General features: G+C 40.5%; 3 protein-coding genes across 3 annotated transcripts in view; 1 reads left to right on the plus strand and 2 right to left on the minus strand.

Annotated features, from left to right (window-relative positions):
* The window catches only part of LOC145450963 (4-galactosyl-N-acetylglucosaminide 3-alpha-L-fucosyltransferase FUT5-like), a 263,546-nt gene that overhangs the window by 40,020 nt on the left and 201,469 nt on the right, over positions 1–22,057 (plus strand). The window lies entirely within an intron of this gene.
* On the minus strand, positions 2,017–6,326 carry LOC145450846 (uncharacterized). The gene is made up of 3 exons (XM_080329353.1): positions 5,494–6,326; positions 4,875–4,971; positions 2,017–3,570 (listed from the first exon to the last, which is right to left on the minus strand). Exons 1-3 carry the CDS (start codon positions 5,634–5,636, stop codon positions 3,424–3,426), a joined length of 387 nt encoding a protein of 128 aa, XP_080185479.1. The 5' UTR covers positions 5,637–6,326; the 3' UTR covers positions 2,017–3,423.
* On the minus strand, positions 20,927–21,561 carry LOC145450694 (general transcription factor II-I repeat domain-containing protein 2-like). Its single transcript, XM_080329198.1, has 2 exons — positions 21,442–21,561; positions 20,927–21,387 (listed from the first exon to the last, which is right to left on the minus strand). The coding sequence occupies exons 1-2, from the start codon at positions 21,559–21,561 to the stop codon at positions 20,971–20,973; spliced, it is 537 nt and encodes a 178-aa protein (XP_080185324.1). The 3' UTR covers positions 20,927–20,970.

Here is a 22,057-nt window from a genome sequence, read left to right on the forward strand (position 1 = left end):
ATCATCATTGGTTTATTAGCAATTTTATCAGTTCAATACACCACAAAAATGCGATACAATGAAAAGAAAGGAAGATGTCGAAGCGACTAGGAGTTGTCTATGGAATCGGACTCCCACCTTGGCCTAGGCGATGTAAAGAGGAGGCATGCACACTGAATGAAAGTAAAGAAGATTGTATAGAAAAAGGAAGCGACAAGAAATAGGGCGGCATGTCATGGGAGGCGAGATCGATAGGTCAGTCGTGGTCCGGTAATCTTGAGGATGGACTGTATCTATTTAGTAGTAATTGCTTGTATTTCGACTTGAATGTGGACATGCTCGTCGACTGCCGGATGGCCGGCGGGATACTGTTCCACACATCAGGTCCGGCATATTTGATAGATCGATGATCTTTTCGGTCGATCATATGATATTTGGACGACGTGGACGCGCGTGTGTTGTACTTGTGCGCTTTTGATTCAGAGGTAAAGAAGTCATTGAAGTATTCGGGGCAACGACCGCAGTGAAACTGATACATAAACTTGGCGATTTCTAGTTTCCGCATATCTTCTATGTTTAGGACGCCGAATCTCTTCAGCAGCGACTTATTGGATTGAGTTAAGAGTTAGTATTATTTGGGAATCATTTGACTGGTGCGGCCCTCGAGTGATCTGAATATTTGAATTCGACCCGCGACGTCTTTGACAACTCTGAACTACATGCTACATTCTCTTATTATCAGTCAAAATAGAGGATCGAATACGAAGCCTCGAGAAGATCGAAGAAATTGATATCGTACAATACACATCCGTGAGGATATGAATGCATAAAATATATTTGTTCGATTTAAAAAAAAACATACGAGAGGGTTGGTAAAGGTTAGCACCGTGCAATGTAAGGACAGCCGTCCAATAAACAGCGATACGTTGCTATCAAATTAATCTGCTGCTATACGACAACGCAAGCTGTGATCATTTCGTTTGCGGTCAGTGTATTTGTGATGTAACAATGTAGGATCAGTGAAACGTACAATCAGTGAATGACTGGTAGATTTTGCTCCGCGTCACGAGTCAAGCCACATTTTTGAAGCGCCGAGTCAAGTCAAGTCAAGTCATCCGAAAAAGTTGACTCGAGTCATCCCAACACTGCAATAATGTAACTCTTAGTCGAAAGAGGCGAATGATTTCGGCACGCTAAAAAATTGCCTTTAACTGCTCGATACGAATCATTACAAGTAATAACCGATTCGCATTCGAGTGCTCGAATCATTTCGTTCACCGCTAGATTGATTTTGAAAAGCGTCCTAAAGTAGGAGCGTGGGAATGGATCAACCTGGTGATGACAACGTCGATCAAGATATTGAGAGAAATAACTCTGAACATTCGCGACCAAATCGGGATCGAGCGCCGCCACAATGGCTGGCTGATTTTTATGCAGGCTAGATGTTGAGTGTATCTGTACTAAGAATAAGTGATTTTTTTACATTTTGATTTGTTCGCGCGTAAATCTTATGCCTTGTGATGATTGCATATACCTTGCAAGTTTTAGCCTTCAAGTACGAATTCTGTATGCTACAAATTCCAGTTATTATCGCTTTCGTTCATCGTTTGAGGCACACCTACACCGCAGTTTTTCGTTTCTTGTACGCCAGTATGTTTTAATTGTGGGATCTACTTTGTGTGCTTCTAATAGCAAACGACTCGTGTTAATTTATTCAGAATTAGCCCATTGGCCAGACAGTCTTATATAGGCTCACTGCGGGGTTACACTCAAAAGCTTTGAATTTGGTTCAGTGATCAATAGATCACGGGGGTAGGAAGACCAAATGACTCCCCGTCCCCGTCAATAGATCACAGGCATATATCGAAATTTAACTTTCAATTTGATGTATCGATATGTGTACACTGCATATAAGTTTTTTTGTTTCCACACTTATCACGATGACTTGGCTTCCCGTGCGATCTTCAGACCAAGGGGAAGTTTGCCGTTTCATGTATACACTGTTTTAGAATTGTTCACCTCACACATTATTATTATAAGTAAAAATCGTGATAGTGGCGCTTATCACGGCACAGGTTTTGTGCGCCACTTCTATAGTTGATTTTACAATGTATTTGCATTATCCAAATATATACAACATCGTTCAGTTCTATGGGTATACCAACATGATCATTCAATATAAGGAGCTAGCCGACAATATACAAACACGACATTTGGTTATACAAATAATGAATATACAACATGTATTAGCTATACTATATAAGTCGTCCCGAAGATATCACGAACTGTACAACATTATCCAATATCGTTGGATCTGTTAAAACGTATTTCAACTCCCAATTTATTCGGCTCACTCGCGCAGCATGATGAAGTTGTCTCCTTTGATGTTGATATCTCACACAATGTAACAAAAAGTGCTCTACAGATTCTTCTGCATTACATTGCTGACATAGTGGAGTCTCAGAACAACGGATCTTATGCAGATGTTGATTCAGTCTGCAGTGGCCGCTTCTTAATCTCAGTAGAATTACGTCTTTTCGCCGTGTTCCAATTTGAGCTATATCGTCGGTAATTGATGGTCTCAGATTCTTATACGCTCTTCCGGTCTCAGTGCTTTGGTATATCTGATCCCATTCACATCTACAATGGTGTCTTAAGACGGACAGTGCATCACGCAGAGGTAATAAGTGATCGTTCCCTTAATCCCTTCTTGACGCAGCGTCTTTGGCTAATTGATCGGCGATTTCGTTACCACGAATACCAGCATGCCCAGGTATCCAGATGAACGTGATTGATTTATTGTTATTTTGAAGTTCTGCAATATATTCTAATATATCGTTCACAACGTAGTCATTGACCGATCCATGATTGGCGATAGCGGTTAGGGCACTCAAACTGTCACTTACTATAGCAATTTTACTCTGCGTGTTCCTTTTAACCCACGATAATACATCTTTGATGGCATGCAACTCTACATAAAATATTGAAAAACATTTAGGAAGCGTCGCAGACAATTTTACATTCAACCGAGGAATGTATACGGCATAACCACATCCTGACAATGTCTTTGAACCATCCGTATATACAAGTGTATGGTCACTGTAGTTCGAGAAAATATGGTCCCGGAACACCACCTTAACAATTTCTGCAGGGGAATTTCTGCCAAATGATTTCGTCAATGATGAGTCTACATCAGGTTCTTGAGCAATCCACGGAGGGTTTTTTAATACGACTTGCCCAGTTACGTGCAAATCGCGAAGGTCAGCACCACTGGTTAAGGCTCGAAAGGTTGAAAATCTCTCATTTATTATGCTGTATATATCTTCCCATGATTCTTCCAATATCGAACTAGTTGGGTGAGATTGTTGGGTGCTGAGACAATATCTATATTTTAAACACAGATACAAGTGCCGTAGGGATAGAGGCATATCATTGCATTCAATTTCAATTACAGAAATTGGTGTACTGACCATCGCTCCGCAACATATACGTAGAGCTTGATTGCGAATAGTCTCGACTTTCTTCAGATATGTCTTCGGAGCGAAGAAGTATGCTTCCATACCGTATTCGATTACTGACCTGATGAGAGTCCTGTAGAGCACAACTAGAAGATTATTGGATGCTCCCCATGTGGTACCTGAAAGCATTCTGAGTAAATTGATGCGGCCCGCACATTTCATCGCTACGTAGTCGATGTGCCCCTTGTAGTTCAGTTTCTTGTCAAAAATAATTCCCAGATACTTGAAACTGTCCACAAAATTGATAATATGATTATCAATGCGTAATTCAGGGATCGTGACTTTACGCCTTCTTGTAAAGAGCATGGCGACCGTCTTGTCCTTCGATATAACAAAACCCCATTTAGCACACCAGTTGGAGATCGCAGTTAGGCTGGATTGAATACTTCGCGTCGGCTCAATAATATTGAGCCCAGATTGCCAGATTGCACAGTCGTCAGCGTATAGTCCAAGCTGGGAACATATAACTTGAGGAAGGTCATTAATCATAATTGAAAAAAATAAAGGTGATAGTACACTTCCTTGTGGGATACCATTTTCCAATTCATGGATTCCTGAGAGAGTGCATCCAATCCTTACTTGAAATGTTCGGTTTGATAAAAAGCATTTTATCCAATTTAACATTTCTCCACAAATTCCGAGTCGTTTCAGTTTCAAAATTAATCCATCACGCCATACCATGTCATAAGCCCGCTTAATGTCAAGGAAAACCGCTAATACAACCCGTCCATTGTTAATTGCTCGATAAACTGTGTCATGCAATCGAAGAACGTGATCGAGGGCTCGTCTCCCTCTCCTAAACCCGGACTGTGATGTATGTAGTAATCCATTCTTTTCCAAATACCATGAAAGTCTATTCGCCACCATAGTTTCCATTACTTTGCACATATGGCTGGTCAGGGAAATAGGCCGATAAGAGTTGGCAGAGGTAGGATCTTTACCCGGCTTCAAGATAGGGATTATCACCGCATGACTCCAATGTTTCGGAATAGTACCAATTGACCAAGAGTAATTCATTAGCTCAAGCAATCTCAGTAAACCTTGATGCGGAAGATTTTTGAACATAGCATAGCATAATTGGTCGCCCCCAGGTGACGTATTTTTCTTGGTTCTTAAAGCCATGGCCAGTTCCGTCAATGAAAAGGCGATATTAAGTTGATCATTACCGGGGTCACTGTAACAATCAGTCAAAAGAAGACTTTGTCTTGTTGCAATAAAATTCGACGGGAAATTCGAATCACTGCTTACATTTTTGAACGTTGAAGCAATCTCATTAGCGATTTCATGGTCGGCTGTAGTTAAATTACCATTTACTTTCAATGAAGGTATCCCACGGTGATTATGTTTATTGGAAATTGAATGAACTACTTTCCATACCTTTTGTAGATTAGCGCGTGCTTCAAGGGTTCCACAGAAAGCCCTCCAAGAATCTCGCTTTGACGTCAATATTACCCTCTTACATCGAGCACGTTCCCTTTTGAATTGAAGAATGTCATGCTGATTAAAGGTTCTTTTCATTTTCATAAAGCTGCTTTCTTCTTTCTTGCAGCCCTAGAGCACTCTTCATTCCACCAAGGATTCGGAGATTTCCGATGGTTGCGAGTCATAGGAATTGATATACTAGCAGCATGGAGAATGCTTTCCGTGAATTCATTTACAACGGCATCAATACTAGCATTCGATTCTGAATGACTATTGGTACCTACATTATTTCTGAATGTTTCCCAATCTGCTTTACCGAGTGACCAGCTGGGTGGCTTTATTTTCGCTCTCTGGGTTCTGCACATATACGTGGTGAGCACTATAAGGTGATCACTACCCAGAATATCGGTAGTTACGTTCGTCGAGCATTTGTTTGCGATATCCGCTGATGCTAATGATAGGTCAATAAGCGACCATCTGCGTACCGCATTACACGCTGTATTCAAATGAGTCGGTGACTGGAGATTGAGAGAGACGATCATATATCTATCTAAAGCATCGTATAAGTATGTACCTCGTCTGTTTGTTACGTCCCCACTCCACGCCCAGTGGTGCGCATTGAAATCGCCGAAGATCAAAGCCTTTCTTGATAAGTTCTCCATGAACGAAAACGTGTTGCGGTCTACTGGCGAATCTGGCGCAATATATACATTGCATATTTTAGTTCCACATACATCAATGCAAAGAACATCGATAGCGGGGGGTGTGGTTACATGACATTGCGTAAACTTCAGTTCCTGTTTCATGATTACTGCCAGTCCACCACTGCGTACAGTTTTATCAAGTCGTAGTATGCTATATCCGTGAAATACCGGCTTATAATTCGCAATTAGATGCGATTCCTGGAGAAGTATGATGTCAGGTTGTGTTGATAATTCCGTTATATATCTTTTAAATTCAGGTAGCTTTCGGTATATACCGCGACAGTTCCATTGTAATATTAACAAGCCATCATGATTGAAGATTGTCCGGTATCGTATCTAGCATATCTTTTATGGCTGTAGAATCGAACGATAAACTCAACCACTTTCGAAACGCTGGCGATATCAATGTAGGGACATCTAGTTCTTCGTTCTGTCGACACGCCACAAAAATTCGGTTGATAATCTCCGCCATACAGGCGAAAAAGAGCAACGGGTGGGTATTGGAAAGAATCTTATTCAAATTACCGACGTCATATTCTTCACTTTGGGTAACATCATCGCACGAAGTATTTGGATTACAAAGCACGGGAGTACTTCTTATATGCGAAATATCGCAGTCATTCTCTTTAGGTTTTGATATAGTAGTTTTCGGATTTGATTTCTTTCCATTGGCAGGAATGTTTTTAGCACAGGTCTCGGCATATGATAGAAAGCGGGATTTGGCCTCTTTGTATTCCACATTCTCTCTCTTTAATGACTTGAATCTTTGCTTCTTGTTTGTATATCGGACATCCTGCGTAAGCTGCACTGTGTATTCCTCCACAATTGACACATTTACGTTCAGTAACAGTGCACGTCGAGTAATCGTGATCATTACCGCCACATCGTACACATCTGCAAGTTTTAGCCTTCAAGTACGAATTCTGTATGCTACAAATTCCAGTTATCATCGCTTTCGTCCATCGTTTGAGGCACACCTACACCGCAGTTTTTCGTTTCTTGTACGCCAGTATGTTTTAATTGTGGGATCCACTTTGTGTGCTTCTAATAGCAAACGACTCGTGTTAATTTATTCAGAATTAGCCCATTGGCCAGACAGTCTTATATAGGCTCACTGCGGGGTTACACTCAAAAGCTTTGAATTTGGTTCAGTGATCAATAGATCACGGGGGTAGGAAGACCAAATGACTCCCCGTCCCCGTCAATAGATCACAGGCATATATCGAAATTTAACTTTCAATTTGATGTATCGATATGTGTACACTGCATATAAGTTTTTTTTGTTTCCACACTTATCACGATGACTTGGCTTCCCGTGCGATCTTCAGACCAAGGGAAGTTTGCCGTTTCATGTATACACTGTTTTAGAATTGTTCACCTCACACATTATTATTATAAGTAAAATCGTGATAGTGGCGCTTATCACGGCACAGGTTTTGTGCGCCACTTCTATACTTGATTTTACAATGTATTTGCATTATCCAAATATATACAACATCGTTCAGTTCTATGGGTATACCAACATGATCATTCAATATAAGGAGCTAGCCGACAATATACAAACACGACATTTGGTTATACAAATAATGAATATACAACATGTATTAGCTATACTATATAAGTCGTCCCGAAGATATCACGAGCTGTACAACATTATCCAATATCGTTGGATCTGTTAAAACGTATTTCAACTCCCAATTTATTCGGCTCACTCGCGCAGCATGATGAAGTTGTCTCCTTTGATGTTGATATCTCACACAATGTAACAAAAAGTGCTCTACAGATTCTTCTGCATTACATTGCTGACATAGTGGAGTCTCAGAACAACGGATCTTATGCAGATGTTGATTCAGTTTGCAGTGGCCGCTTCTTAATCTCAGTAGAATTACGTCTTTTCGCCGTGTTCCAATTTGAGCTATATCGTCGGTAATTGATGGTCTCAGATTCTTATACGCTCTTCCGGTCTCAGTGCTTTGGTATATCTCATCCCATTCACATCTACAATGGTGTCTTAAGACGGACAGTGCATCACGCAGAGGTAATAAGTGATCGTTCCCTTAATCCCTTCTTGACGCAGCGTCTCTGGCTAATTGATCGGCGATTTCGTTACCACGAATACCAGCATGCCCAGGTATCCAGATGAACGTGATTGATTTATTGTTATTTTGAAGTTCTGCAATATATTCTAATATATCGTTCACAACGTAGTCATTGACCGATCCATGATTGGCGATAGCGGTTAGGGCACTCAAACTGTCACTTACTATAGCAATTTTACTCTGCGTGTTCCTTTTAACCCACGATAATGCATCTTTGATGGCATGCAACTCTACATAAAATATTGAAAAACATTTAGGAAGCGTCGCAGACAATTTTACATTCAACCGAGGAATGTATACGGCATAACCACATCCTGACAATGTCTTTGAACCATCCGTATATACAAGTGTATGGTCACTGTAGTTCGAGAAAATATGGTCCCGGAACACCACCTTAACAATTTCTGCAGGGGAATTTCTGCCAAATGATTTCGTCAATGATGAGTCTACATCAGGTTCTTGAGCAATCCACGGAGGGTTTTTTAATACGACTTGCCCAGTTACGTGCAAATCGCGAAGGTCAGCACCACTGGTTAAGGCTCGAAAGGTTGAAAATCTCTCATTTATTATGCTGTATATATCTTCCCATGATTCTTCCAATATCGAACTAGTTGGGTGAGATTGTTGGGTGCTGAGACAATATCTATATTTTAAACACAGATACAAGTGCCGTAGGGATAGAGGCATATCATTGCATTCAATTTCAATTACAGAAATTGGTGTACTGACCATCGCTCCGCAACATATACGTAGAGCTTGATTGCGAATAGTCTCGACTTTCTTCAGATATGTCTTCGGAGCGAAGAAGTATGCTTCCATACCGTATTCGATTACTGACCTGATGAGAGTCCTGTAGAGCACAACTAGAAGATTATTGGATGCTCCCCATGTGGTACCTGAAAGCATTCTGAGTAAATTGATGCGGCCCGCACATTTCATCGCTACGTAGTCGATGTGCCCCTTGTAGTTCAGTTTCTTGTCAAAAATAATTCCCAGATACTTGAAACTGTCCACAAAATTGTTAATATGATTATCAATGCGTAATTCAGGGATCGTGACTTTACGCCTTCTTGTAAAGAGCATGGCGACCGTCTTGTCCTTCGATATAACAAAACCCCATTTAGCACACCAGTTGGAGATCGCAGTTAGGCTGGATTGAATACTTCGCGTCGGCTCAATAATATTGAGCCCAGATTGCCAGATTGCACAGTCGTCAGCGTATAGTCCAAGCTGGGAACATATAACTTGAGGAAGGTCATTAATCATAATTGAAAAAAATAAAGGTGATAGTACACTTCCTTGTGGGATACCATTTTCCAATTCATGGATTCCTGAGAGAGTGCATCCAATCCTTACTTGAAATGTTCGGTTTGATAAAAAGCATTTTATCCAATTTAACATTTCTCCACAAATTCCGAGTCGTTTCAGTTTCAAAATTAATCCATCACGCCATACCATGTCATAAGCCCGCTTAATGTCAAGGAAAACCGCTAATACAACCCGTCCATTGTTAATTGCTCGATAAACTGTGTCATGCAATCGAAGAACGTGATCGAGGGCTCGTCTCCCTCTCCTAAACCCGGACTGTGATGTATGTAGTAATCCATTCTTTTCCAAATACCATGAAAGTCTATTCGCCACCATAGTTTCCATTACTTTGCACATATGGCTGGTCAGGGAAATAGGCCGATAAGAGTTGGCAGAGGTAGGATCTTTACCCGGCTTCAAGATAGGGATTATCACCGCATGACTCCAATGTTTCGGAATAGTACCCGTTGACCAAGAGTAATTCATTATCTCAAGCAATCTCAGTAAACCTTGATGCGGAAGATTTTTGAACATAGCATAGCATAATTGGTCGCCCCCAGGTGACGTATTTTTCTTGGTTCTTAAAGCCATGGCCAGTTCCGTCAATGAAAAGGCGATATTAAGTTGATCATTACCGGGGCCACTGTAACAATCAGTCAAAAGAAGACTTTGTCTTGTTGCAATAAAATTCGACGGGAAATTCGAATCACTGCTTACATTTTTGAACGTTGAAGCAATCTCATTAGCGATTTCATGGTCGGCTGTAGTTAAATTACCATTTACTTTCAATGAAGGTACCCCACGGTGATTATGTTTATTGGAAATTGAATGAACTACTTTCCATACCTTTTGTAGATTAGCGCGTGCTTCAAGGGTTCCACAGAAAGCCCTCCAAGAATCTCGCTTTGACGTCAATATTACCCTCTTACATCGAGCACGTTCCCTTTTGAATTGAAGAATGTCATGCTGATTAAAGGTTCTTTTCATTTTCATAAATGCTGCTTTCTTCTTTCTTACAGCCCTAGAGCACTCTTCATTCCACCAAGGATTCGGAGATTTCCGATGGTTGCGAGTCATAGGAATTGATATACTAGCAGCATGGAGAATGCTTTCCGTGAATTCATTTACAACGGCATCAATACTAGCATTCGATTCTGAATGACTATTGGTACCTACATTATTTCTGAATGTTTCCCAATCTGCTTTACCGAGTGACCAGCTGGGTGGCTTTATTTTCGCTCTCTGGGTTCTGCACATATACGTGGTGAGCACTATAAGGTGATCACTATCCAGAATATCGGTAGTTACGTGCGTCGAGCATTTGTTTGCGATATCCGCTGATGCTAATGATAGGTCAATAAGCGACCATCTGCGTACCGCATTGCACGCTGTATTCAAATCAGACATGGGGTAATCGCGATTAGTAATCGTAATCGATTACGACGATTACAGCATTTCCAAGTAATCGTAATCGCAATCGATTACATTCGAAAAAAATCCGAAGTAATCGTAATCGTAATCGACTACTTCCCATATCTAATCGATTTATTTGTGAAAGAACGATCAGATTACTTTTTATTTGTACAAGGACTATGACATAAACTGAACATTCGTGAACAAGGAAGTTGTATTATACCAGGTGCAAACGTCTGATTTTGAAATGTCATTGCCCATTATTACGTCAGAAGTAGCCTATTAGCTTTGCTAGTCATTGCGTAAGAAGTATACACAGTATAGATATTCGATGTACGTCACGTACATTCGTGTGATTGTAAGAACACCCGCAGTGCGGTATATCAGGTTATCAACACGTTCCACACGCCAGTACCCCGCAGCAGGATAATTAATCACCACTCTACCTAGTACCTTGTGTATTGATGTTTGGTTATGCAAACGTAGTTTGACCGTTGCTGCTTGGCGAGCAGTAGGCCTATGTAGTACATACGTAGGCCTACACCGGACAGAGATTTGAAATTTTGTACTTGTCAAATAAAACATTACGGTCCCACAACGAAGCAATAAAAATCAACAGCTGCTGATATCATAACCGCGCGCGAGCCGTTTTTGCCGTTTGTCGTAGCGGCAACTTGCAGTACATTATCTGTATTAAGTTGAAGGCAGAATTTTATGTTCTGCTCATATGACTCTACTCGAAACATGCGCCAATCGTTATTTCATAATTCTTTACTCAACATTGGGATCTGCCGCCATAGCCATGGGCTTATATATCATGTTGACGTGGGTTATAGCTAGAATCAAGACGAAAACAGCTATTCGTCCCCAGTCCAAATGTTGGTCTTTGGCCCCATAGGGTGATAATGTCAAGTTGAAGACTGAATTTCGCCAATAATATTGGTAATCGCATTACATTATTATTAATTTTTAATCCTCTCTCTCTACCACCGATGGTCAGATTTACCTGTAGAGCTGGAGGCACGTAATTCATAATTATAACGTCTGTTATCTAGTTATAATTACTTTAGTGTACGTTGTTAATTGATGACTTCCGGTCTGTTATACAACCAAAAGATATTGTTGTATCCCTAACGTAGCAGACTAAAAGAAAAAATTTCGTGAGACGCACACACAAATTGTCATGTCTTTAATGCTCTGCGGGTGTCCGGGTGGTATTTACATTGTGAGCTCGGATTGGAAGGACCGGACCATTAGTCATGCCCGCCCAGCTCGGCTACTGACATTGGACAGTGGACACACACTCTAAGTTTGAGCCAAGGTCTTTCCTTAGTAGCACACTTTGTGAAGTCGCGTTTTGGTCAAAATTGCATATGTCTTTTGGTGTGTCGGGCACGGTATTGACTGGAACCTAAATGCCTATTGCTATAAATTAGGGTTGCATTTAAAACAAAAATAAATTTAAAGCGAGCATGTTTACAACAAGGCCCTTGTTTAAAACATGTTGATTTAAAAAATGACGTCACGGATGTGGATTGACATTGACAATTGAAAATATAGGGTAAATATAGCTCCGTTGACGAAATATCTGTACTATAACTGTTGAACCGACTATTCCATATCGACGTACGTTGGCTAAATCGGGTGGTAATTGTGGAAAGCATTTACACAATTATGGCATAATTTTACAATTTTACAATTTTACTGTTTAAAACATGTTTTAAACAATGTGTTTAAACAACCATTTGTTTTAAATACAAGCCCACTATAAATGATGTATGCTTTTTTTGTTGAGGGGGAGACGTATGCATTCCAAAATCAAGCTTATCTAGAGAGAATTTTCAAGTTAATTAAATCTCTCGAGAATACTCTATAATTTATATTGGTTTACGAAATACTCTTATTGAGTCCCCTTCGAGCTCGCTCCCCACCCTATTGGGAAATTTGGGGTGCGGAAGTCATGGACCTGGCAAGAATGCAAATCGTTGGGTGCGATAAATCGTCCTGTATAAAAATAGGCAATGGGTACATTATGACGTAACAAGCAAATCACGCATCTTTTTTGAAGGAAGTTTGTTATCTCATTAGGCCTTTTCAGCGCAATCCATATATTGTCTTCCAATATAACTTCTAAAATGCAAAATAAATGTAATCGTGAGTAATCGTGATTACTTTTCCAATGTAATCGTAATCGTAATCGACTACTCCCTGATTTTGCTGTAATCGTAATCGTAATCGTAATCGCGTCATTCGGAAGTAATCGTAATCGCAATCGATTCATCCCAATACATCATCCCAATACATTCATACAATCCGAGCTCACAATGTAAATACCACCCGGACACCCGCAGAGCATTAAAGACATGACAATTTGTGTGTGCTTCTCACGAAATTTTTTCTTTTAGTCTGCTACGTTAGGGATACAACAATATCTTTTGATTGTATAACAGACCGGAAGTCATCAATTAACAACGTACACTAAAGTAATTATAACTAGATAACAGACGTTATAATTATGAATTACGTGCCTCCAGCTCTACAGGTAAATCTGACCATCGGGGGTAGAGAGAGAGGATTAAAAATTAATAATAATGTAATGCGATTACCAATATTATTGGCGAAATTCAGTCTTCAACTTGACATTATCACCCTATGGGGCCAAAGACCAACATTTGGACTGGGGACGAATAGCTGTTTTCGCCTTGATTCTAGCTATAACCCACGTCAACATGATATATAAGCCCATGGCTATGGCGGCAGATCCCAATGTTGAGTAAAGAATTATGAAATAACGATTGGCGCATGTTTCGAGTAGAGTCATATGAGCAGAACATAAAATTCTGCCTTCAACTTAATACAGATAATGTACTGCAAGTTGCCGCAACGACAAACGGCAAAAACGGCTCGCGCGCGGTTATGATATCAGCAGCTGTTGATTTTTATTGCTTCGTTGTGGGACCGTAATGTTTTATTTGACGAGTACAAAATTTCAAATCTCTGTCCGGTGTAGGCCTACGTATGTACTACATAGGCCTCTTTAGTGATTTTATTTCAAAGTGCATGATAAAGCATAATAACCAATAGTAAGAAATATAGTGCGTGCCTATTTGAAAAAAAAAAAAAAAAAAAAAAAAAAAAAAAAAGGCGTAAAAATAAATATTCATATTGGTACATGTATATGGAATGACTATACAATATGCATTTCATATATACGCGGGAAATTTGAGATATGCATAGTCATATTTCAGGATATTAACTAGATTTTGCGATCGCGTGTAAAGCGGTTATTTGCGTCGCCTTTAGGCTTATCGCGTGTTGTTCAATAGTTTGCGTAATTCTTCGCCCAATTTCTTCGATATGCTGTTGGTTATGGCCCGTATTCGGTCTTTCGTGGCATATTCATTCGCAATATCAAGTTGACGTTTTGATTTCCATATCTCGAGTTTGGCGATGGTGTAGGCCTTCAGTACCACAATCTTGTTTGGTCCGTCGTAGCTGTTGTTGTAGATTTCTTTCTCCGTGGCGTCTATGTCGCTTCGAACGGTGTTTTCGATGATTTCCCTGATGACAAAAAATATAGTTTTGTACATATTGCATTCGACGTACATATGATATAGGGTGTCTTTTTCGGTGCCGCACAGTTTGCATTTTGTCTTCAGCATTTTTTGTCCGGACTTCATCCAGTTTGCTTTTTCCTTTTTATTTCCTGTGAAATATGCTTCGTTTAGTATTCGATACGATATAATTTTTTCCATATTTGTAAATATGTTTCCTGTATCGCGTGTAATTAGCCAGATTTTCTCCCAGTTTTTGTTTTCATAGTTTGGTTCCGTCTTTAGGTCTACCAATTTACTATATACTTCTCTTTGTGAGCAAACCATGTCGTCGTCATTTCCGTTGCGTATTTTGTAGTACGTTTCGAGTTCTTCGCGATATGTCGTACTCGGCGTTGGTCTGTGAGGCATACTGTTATTGTATGCATGGTGGTTCACATTAATTATTTTGCTACCAAGGTTGTACAAGGCTTCTTGGTGCCATATTTCTTTGGGTTCATCGAGTTCGCTCAAAATTTTCATTCGTTTGAATTTCTTTGCTTTTATATGCGAATCTATATCTATCATGTCAATACCTCCATACATTTTTTTCTTTATGAGGGTGTTCCGGCTCTTTGCTTCCAGTTTTTCCGGGCACCATAGCAGTTGGAATAGCATCCTGTCGAGTGTTTTGAGCTGGTGGGACGTCACCGTAGCCGTCTGCAGGGTATACGTTGCTTTTGGGACAATCTTAGCCTTCATTGCTGTAATTTTTCCCATCCAGGTCAGGCGTTGTCCTTTTATAATGTGGCAGTCACGTTGGATTCTGTTAAGGAGATCTTCGTAGTTAATATTTGCCGCGTTCTTACCATGCGTTATCCCAAGTATATTGATATTGTCCCTGGCTTTGTTGTTGTGGCTGGAATTCTGGAGTATAAACCTTGATCTTGGATTTAGAGGTAGAATCGCCGTCTTTGGAATGTTTAGTTCCTGCCCCGTTGCTTCCCGAACCCTGTGATGCTCAGAAAGTATTCGCGTTATCGACTCGATGTTACTTATATAATAGGTAGTGTCGTCGGCAAATTGGTCCAGTTTTTGTTCGAATCCGGCAATATTGATGCCTTTTATTTCTTTGTTTGCCCTAATTTTCTTTGCAAGTGGGTCCGCGCAGACAGCGTACAGTGTCATGCTTAGGGGACAGCCCTGGCGAATACCTCGTTGGATATGAATATGAGGTGTCGTAATTCCAGTCGATTCGATCTGTACGTATGGATGTCTGTATATCCTCTCAATTGCTTTTCTTATTTTGGGGGATATATCAAGTTTGGCCAGGATATCAAACATCATTGCATGGTCGATTTTGTCAAAGGCTTTTTTGTAGTCTATGGTAAGTATATAGCCTTCGATATTCTTTTCAATATGGTATCTTGTTATAGCACTCACGTTATTATGAATGGAATCGATGTTCCGTCCCGGGATTGCGGCTTTTTGAGTGGTTTGGATTTTTCCGTCCACTTCCTGCAGCAGTCTTTTATTGAGTACCTTGGCAAAAAGCTTGTAATCAGTATTAAGTAGTGATATGGGTCTCCAGTTTTCTAATTTTGTTTTTTCTTTTCCTTTGTGTATAAGTATTACTTTTGCGTGATCCCAGCTTTCAGGTTGATTAGCAAAAAAGATTCCATTGTTCACTATTTGGCATAGTTTCGTACTTATTGCATTCCAAAACTTAATATAAAATTCAAACGTCAAACCGTCTGGTCCCGGTGACCGTTCTTTGTTCGTCTGCTTGAGCGTGTACCATAGTTCGAGTCTCGTTACCGTGTCGATTTCATCCGGCGTCTGTTTTTTGGGTGTAGCATGATAGTCGCTCAGGTATTCATTTCTCATCGCTTTTGTTGCTTCATGCCTTTTTTGCCATAGTGCTCTGTAAAAACTGGTTACTGCATCACATAATTTGTTGGGGTCTTCTGTTATCGTACCGTTGTCGAGCTCGATGTATTTGAGCTCTGCCTTTTTCTTTCTCGCTTTGATCTTAGACCAGAAAGTTCTAACGTTCCCCCTTCCTTCTTCGAAGGTATCGGTTTTTGTTATTATTCTGAGTTTCTCTTGGCTCGATCTTATATCTGTCTTATTAGCGTCTTGTTTTCGCTTATCGAGTTGGTACCTTTTGCTCGTGTTTGCTATGTCTATTTTCAAATTGTCCCACCAATGTTGTAGACTTTGCGCTCCATCGAGGCTTGCCTCGCGTGTGGCAATCAAGTTGTTAATTATATCAACATAGACATTGTCGAGCAATAATTCGTTGTTGCATTTCCAGTTCTGCGGCTGGCGCTTTGTCTTGTCGCTAAAGTCTAATTTAATGTGCGGACTATGATGGTCTGCAACATTGTTTTGATCGTGTCCTGCACTTTTAATGAATTCACTCAATTCTTCCGTTACATATATCCGATCAAGTCTTCCGGCATTATCTACTCGGGAATACGTATAGTATTCGGAGCTCGAGTGCTTATTTCTGAAGCAGTCAATCATTTTGTTTTCGCATATTATCTTTTCTAGTTGCTTAGCATCTAGACCCATTTCATATGTGTCCTTTCGTTTGACATCTTTTTTGTTCAGAATTACGTTAAAATCCCCTCCCATTATTATAGAAAAGTCCATCCTTTCCAATTCGAGTTCCATTTGGGCGAAAAAATTAACTTTATCAGTTTTTGCCGGGCCACCGTTTCCAGCAGGCGCATACACATTTATTATATTGATCATATCTGTAGGGGAGCTGTCCAGACGTATCAGGATTGATTGGGCCCGATTTTCGATTAAAGTCTGATGGTCGTAAATTTTACCTTGAAGGTGCTTCTTTATCATGATGGCGGTCCCCTTCCATCTGATTGAATATCCTCCTTTTGCGTTAGTGTAGATTTTGTAACCAATTCTTTGCGCCCATTCTTGAATCTCTGTTTCTCTAATTCTATGAGTTTCTTGAATTAAGAGTATATCGGGATCTGCCGCTTCTATATAATCTCCTAATGGGTTCAGTGCTTTGTGCAAGCCGTTAACGTTAATCGACGTTATTTTCATCGCTACTGGAGGTGGTGGTGTGTTCGCTGTGTCCCGTTTCTTCTTCCGTCTTTCTTGCCTTATTGTATATAATTGTGTCTTCGCTGCTGTTAGATTCTCTCATTCGTTTGTTGGCCTCGGGTATAAATGAGTCTTGTTCCAAGCGCTCTTCATCTGTAATCGGGGTTGGGTCTGTACCCTTTTTGTCTTCGGTCGAGGGCGATGTAGTGGTATCGGGTATGGGTTTGTCTATTTTGGGGTGGCTGTCTGCTTTTCTGGTTTCCTCTTGTGCTTTCGGTTCATTAGTTTTTGCCTTATCCGTTGTGAGCATGTTTTTATTTCTCGCTGGCACTGGTTGTGAAGGTCTATTATGTTCTACGGCGGCATCCCACCAAGAGTCTACATCTTGTTGCTCTAGTCTGGTTTCTTTTCCATGTATTGTTGATGCGCATATTACAGCGCTTATTGCATCGAGTCTGTTTCTCTGTAGCTCACTTACTTGGTTCCGGAGAGCTAGTTTTCGCTGCTTCTCTTTTTTTGCCTCCGCATGTGCTATTTTGATTTGGCATTCAGCTTCTTCATGCCCCTTTGTTCTGCAGTACTTGCAGTATGGTTCAGCTGGCACTGGGCAGTCTCTAATGATGTGATTTGTTGCCTTGCATCGATAGCACTTTTTAGTGTAGATGTCTTCCGCCGTTTTTATGGGGCAGATATATCCATCTACCTCGAGGTATGCTGGCATTTGGTCTATTTTGAACTCTTCCACCCAGATATTTTGATGCCCGTTGTATATATTCGTGTTTCGTCTGAACACTCTCGTAATTTTGGTAACCGTTCCGAAGTTGTAGCTGTTTATTGTCTGTGTCAGTGTTTCCAATTCGGTTTCTGCCGGTACGCCTCTAATAATGAGGTGTGTCGCCGGTAGTCTCGGCAGCTCTACCGCTATGCTTTCGAAGTGTTTGTATTCTTTGTTGCGTCTTATGTCGGTGTGGATTCTGTCGCGGATAATTTCACCATCTTCACTTTTTTCAAATGTAGCAATCCAGATGCCTTTTCTTATTTCGTATAGTGCTTCTAGGTTGTCAATGTATTCTCCTGTTGTTTTGCTTGTCTTAAGTTCGTCATAGACACCGTCCCAGTCTATTTCTTCCGGACCCTTTACGAATAGGGATCTAGGTCTTAGGTGTTTGTATGTTCTCTCCTTTGGTAACTTTCGTCTGGTTACTGCAGCGTAGTTTGTTCCTTCGAGCTGATTTTCCATCTCAATTAAATTCATATTATTCATGATGTCCGTAGACAGTACGTATATCCGAATAACCTTTGGGCCAAGCCCAGTTTAGTAAGTATATATCTAACAGTTCTCAGCCGGTTCGCTGTAATCCGTTGGCAACGCCCAAAATTGCCTCTCTGACTTGGCTCGGAGCTCCGCAAAAGACGTCCGCACTGCTCGACGTCTGAACTGAACGGTCCCACAACGAAGCAATAAAAATCAACAGCTGCTGATATCATAACCGCGCGCGAGCCGTTTTTGCCGTTTGTCGTTGCGGCAACTTGCAGTACATTATCTGTATTAAGTTGAAGGCAGAATTTTATGTTCTGCTCATATGACTCTACTCGAAACATGCGCCAATCGTTATTTCATAATTCTTTACTCAACATTGGGATCTGCCGCCATAGCCATGGGCTTATATATCATGTTGACGTGGGTTATAGCTAGAATCAAGGCGAAAACAGCTATTCGTCCCCAGTCCAAATGTTGGTCTTTGGCCCCATAGGGTGATAATGTCAAGTTGAAGACTGAATTTCGCCAATAATATTGGTAATCGCATTACATTATTATTAATTTTTAATCCTCTCTCTCTACCCCCGATGGTCAGATTTACCTGTAGAGCTGGAGGCACGTAATTCATAATTATAACGTCTGTTATCTAGTTATAATTACTTTAGTGTACGTTGTTAATTGATGACTTCCGGTCTGTTATACAATCAAAAGATATTGTTGTATCCCTAACGTAGCAGACTAAAAGAAAAAATTTCGTGAGAAGCACACACAAATTGTCATGTCTTTAATGCTCTGCGGGTGTCCGGGTGGTATTTACATTGTGAGCTCGGATTGGAAGGACCGGACCATTAGTCATGCCCGCCCAGCTCGGCTACTGACATTGGACAGTGGACACACACTCTAAGTTTGAGCCAAGGTCTTTCCTTAGTAGCACACTTTGTGAAGTCGCGTTTTGGTCAAAATTGCATATGTTTTGTTTTTGGGGTATTCATGGTGTTTGTCGACTGCTATGGTCATTTACACCAGGCCGATATTCTTCATATTTTCCGTAACTGCCGACTTATAGCACGGCCCACCTCTAGGCTTTTGTAAGACACCGCTGACGCGGATGAGGTGGCGAGGAGGAGCCTAGGTAAACCTCCAACACTTAGGTATCGGAATTCTGAAGTCGACCTCGGTCGGACTCGAACCCGCACCCATTGGTGCTGCAGCCGCGGATTATACCACTGCGCTATCTCGCCACTATAAATTGCATATGTCTTTTGGTGTGTCGGGCACGGTATTGACTGGAACCTAAATGCCTATTGCTATAAATTAGGGTTGCATTTAAAACAAAAATAAATTTAAAGCGAGCATGTTTACAACAAGGCCCTTGTTTAAAACATGTTGATTTAAAAAATGACGTCACGGATGTGGATTGACATTGACAATTGAAAATATAAGGTAAATATAGCTCCTTTGACGAAATATCTGTACTATAACTGTTGAACCGACTATTCCATATCGACGTACGTTGGCTAAATCGGGTGGTAATTGTGGAAAGCATTTACACAATTATGGCATAATTTTACAACTTGAAAAAACACAATTTAGTTTAAAAAAAAGCCTTTGTTTAAAACACTGTTTAAAACATGTTTTAAACAATGTGTTTAAACAACCATTTGTTTTAAATACAAGCCCACTATAAATGATGTATGCTTTTTTTGTTGAGGGGGAGACGTATGCATTCCAAAATCAAGCTTATCTAGAGAGAATTTTCAAGTTAATTAAATCTCTCGAGAATACTCTATAATTTATATTGGTTTACGAAATACTCTTATTGAGTCCCCTTCGAGCTCGCTCCCCACCCTACTGGGAAATTTGGGGTGCGGAAGTCATGGACCTGGCAAGAATGCAAATCGTTGGGTGCGATAAATCGTCCTGTATAAAAATGGGCAATGGGTACATTATGACGAAACAAGCAAATCACGCATCTTTTTTGAAGGAAGTTTGTTATCTCATTAGGCCTTTTCAGCGCAATCCATATATTGTCTTCCAATATAACTTCTAAAATGCAAAATAAATGTAATCGTGAGTAATCGTGATTACTTTTCCAATGTAATCGTAATCGTAATCGACTACTCCCTGATTTTGCTGTAATCGTAATCGTAATCGTAATCGCGTCATTCGGCAGTAATCGTAATCGCAATCGATTACATTCATGAAGTAATCACCCCATGTCTGATTCAAATGAGTCGGTGACTGGAGATTGAGAGAGACGATCATATATCTATCTAAAGCAGAGGTGGGCAACCTTTTTGGCGTCCACGGCCGCATTTCGAATACTTCGGCGCCATACGGCCGCCAGCCATATGTGAGTTGACTAAAAAAATCTCAATCTTCCGTTTTGAATCCCGAAATACCCGTTAACGTTATTTGGGTTGATAAAGTCAACCATACCCATTGTCGTCGCGAATGCCGAAATCCACATTTCACGCCACTTTAGTGCAATCCACAAGCATAAAGACGCGGTATAATTGCCTACGAAGACATTTGGCCGCCCTCGGAGGACATTTTAGCTTTGTTTAAAAACTTAATTTCTACTAATCTTATCATATCTAATAAATACCAAACATATTTTGAAACGAATAGATTTAAGGAAAGTCTCTAACATTGAAATCAGTGACTTCCTTGATTTTGCATACGAGATGACAAACTTGCAAAATTGGGAACCTCACGCGACACCATAAGTCTTAGTTGCGACTCTAGGTTTCCGTTCAGTAAGCGAGTTCGGTACTCGTTTTTCAGGTATTTCATTTGCGAAAAGGCAGACTCGCACACGTAAGTGCTTCCGAAAATAACAAGAGTTTCTCTAGCCAATTCTCGCAAAAGTGGATATTCATGGGCCATTTTCCACGTGTCAATCAAATTCTCCTCGCACTTGAACTTTGTCACAAGCTGCTCATCATTCTTCAATTCCAACAGCTCCATCTGAAGGTGTGGCGGTGCACTTTCCGTTTCCACCAGGTGTGGAAAGGCAACAAGTCGTAATGTATGTGATATTTTTTGGAAATCTTTGAAACGATCTGCGAAATCCTGCAACACAGTATCAAAAATCCCCGAAAATAAAGTGATCGGAATCTTTTCTACCTTTATTTCGCAGCTGTCGATGAGAGACTTAAGTTGTGTAAAATGGAAAAAATCACGCTGCTGAATATGAAGTTTAAGGAGACGACATTTGTCACGAAAATCCGATACTTTTTTGTACATGGTGCATATCGTTGCTTCTTTTCCTTGTAGGCTTCGGTTTAAAATGTTAACATGGGACAGAAAATCCACAAGAAACGCCAAATATATGACAAAGCTCTCATTTTGTAAGGGGCAGTCTTTATTTTTTGTGGAATAAAATTCCAGTATTTCTTCTCGCAACTGTAGAACACGACGAGATGTGTCTCCTTGGGACAACTAACGTACTGCGGCGTGGTAGAGAATGTCTTCTGCCGACGTTTCGCGCTCTTGCAGAAGTTCTTGAAATTGCCTATGATGAAGACCATTTGCACGAATGTACAAGATGATGCGATTGACGTCTTTCAGAGTGTCATTTAAGGCAACAGATTTGACACTCAGGGCTTCTTGGTGGATAATACAATGAAGGTTTGTGAGCTGGTTATTATCGTACTCTTTCGACACGAATTCTGAAAATCTTGTCACAAAGCCATTTGTGTTACCTATCATTGCAGGTGCTCCATCTGTACAAATACCGCGA

Source organism: Botryllus schlosseri, chromosome 11 (genome assembly GCF_051294905.1).
Source record: "Botryllus schlosseri isolate E-star chromosome 11, Bs_hap1, whole genome shotgun sequence".
In the NCBI taxonomy this organism is placed as follows: domain Eukaryota; kingdom Metazoa; phylum Chordata; class Ascidiacea; order Stolidobranchia; family Styelidae; genus Botryllus; species Botryllus schlosseri.

Bases quoted from the DNA above. Each gene is read 5' to 3' on its own strand.
- LOC145450846 (XM_080329353.1), bottom strand. From the start codon at position 5,636: ATGCAATGTATATATTGCGCCAGATTCGCCAGTAGACCGCAACACGTT. The intron at 4,972-5,493 runs GTACATACTTAT...TCAATTCAAAAG, and splicing joins GGACGTAACAAACAGACGAG to GGAACGTGCTCGATGTAAGA. The intron at 3,571-4,874 runs GTATGGAAAGTA...TGTGCTCTACAG, and splicing joins CACGCGCTAATCTACAAAAG to GACTCTCATCAGGTCAGTAA.
- LOC145450694 (XM_080329198.1), bottom strand. From the start codon at position 21,561: ATGTACAAAAAAGTATCGGATTTTCGTGACAAATGTCGTCTCCTTAAA. The intron at 21,388-21,441 runs GTAGAAAAGATT...ACTGTGTTGCAG, and splicing joins TCGACAGCTGCGAAATAAAG to GATTTCGCAGATCGTTTCAA.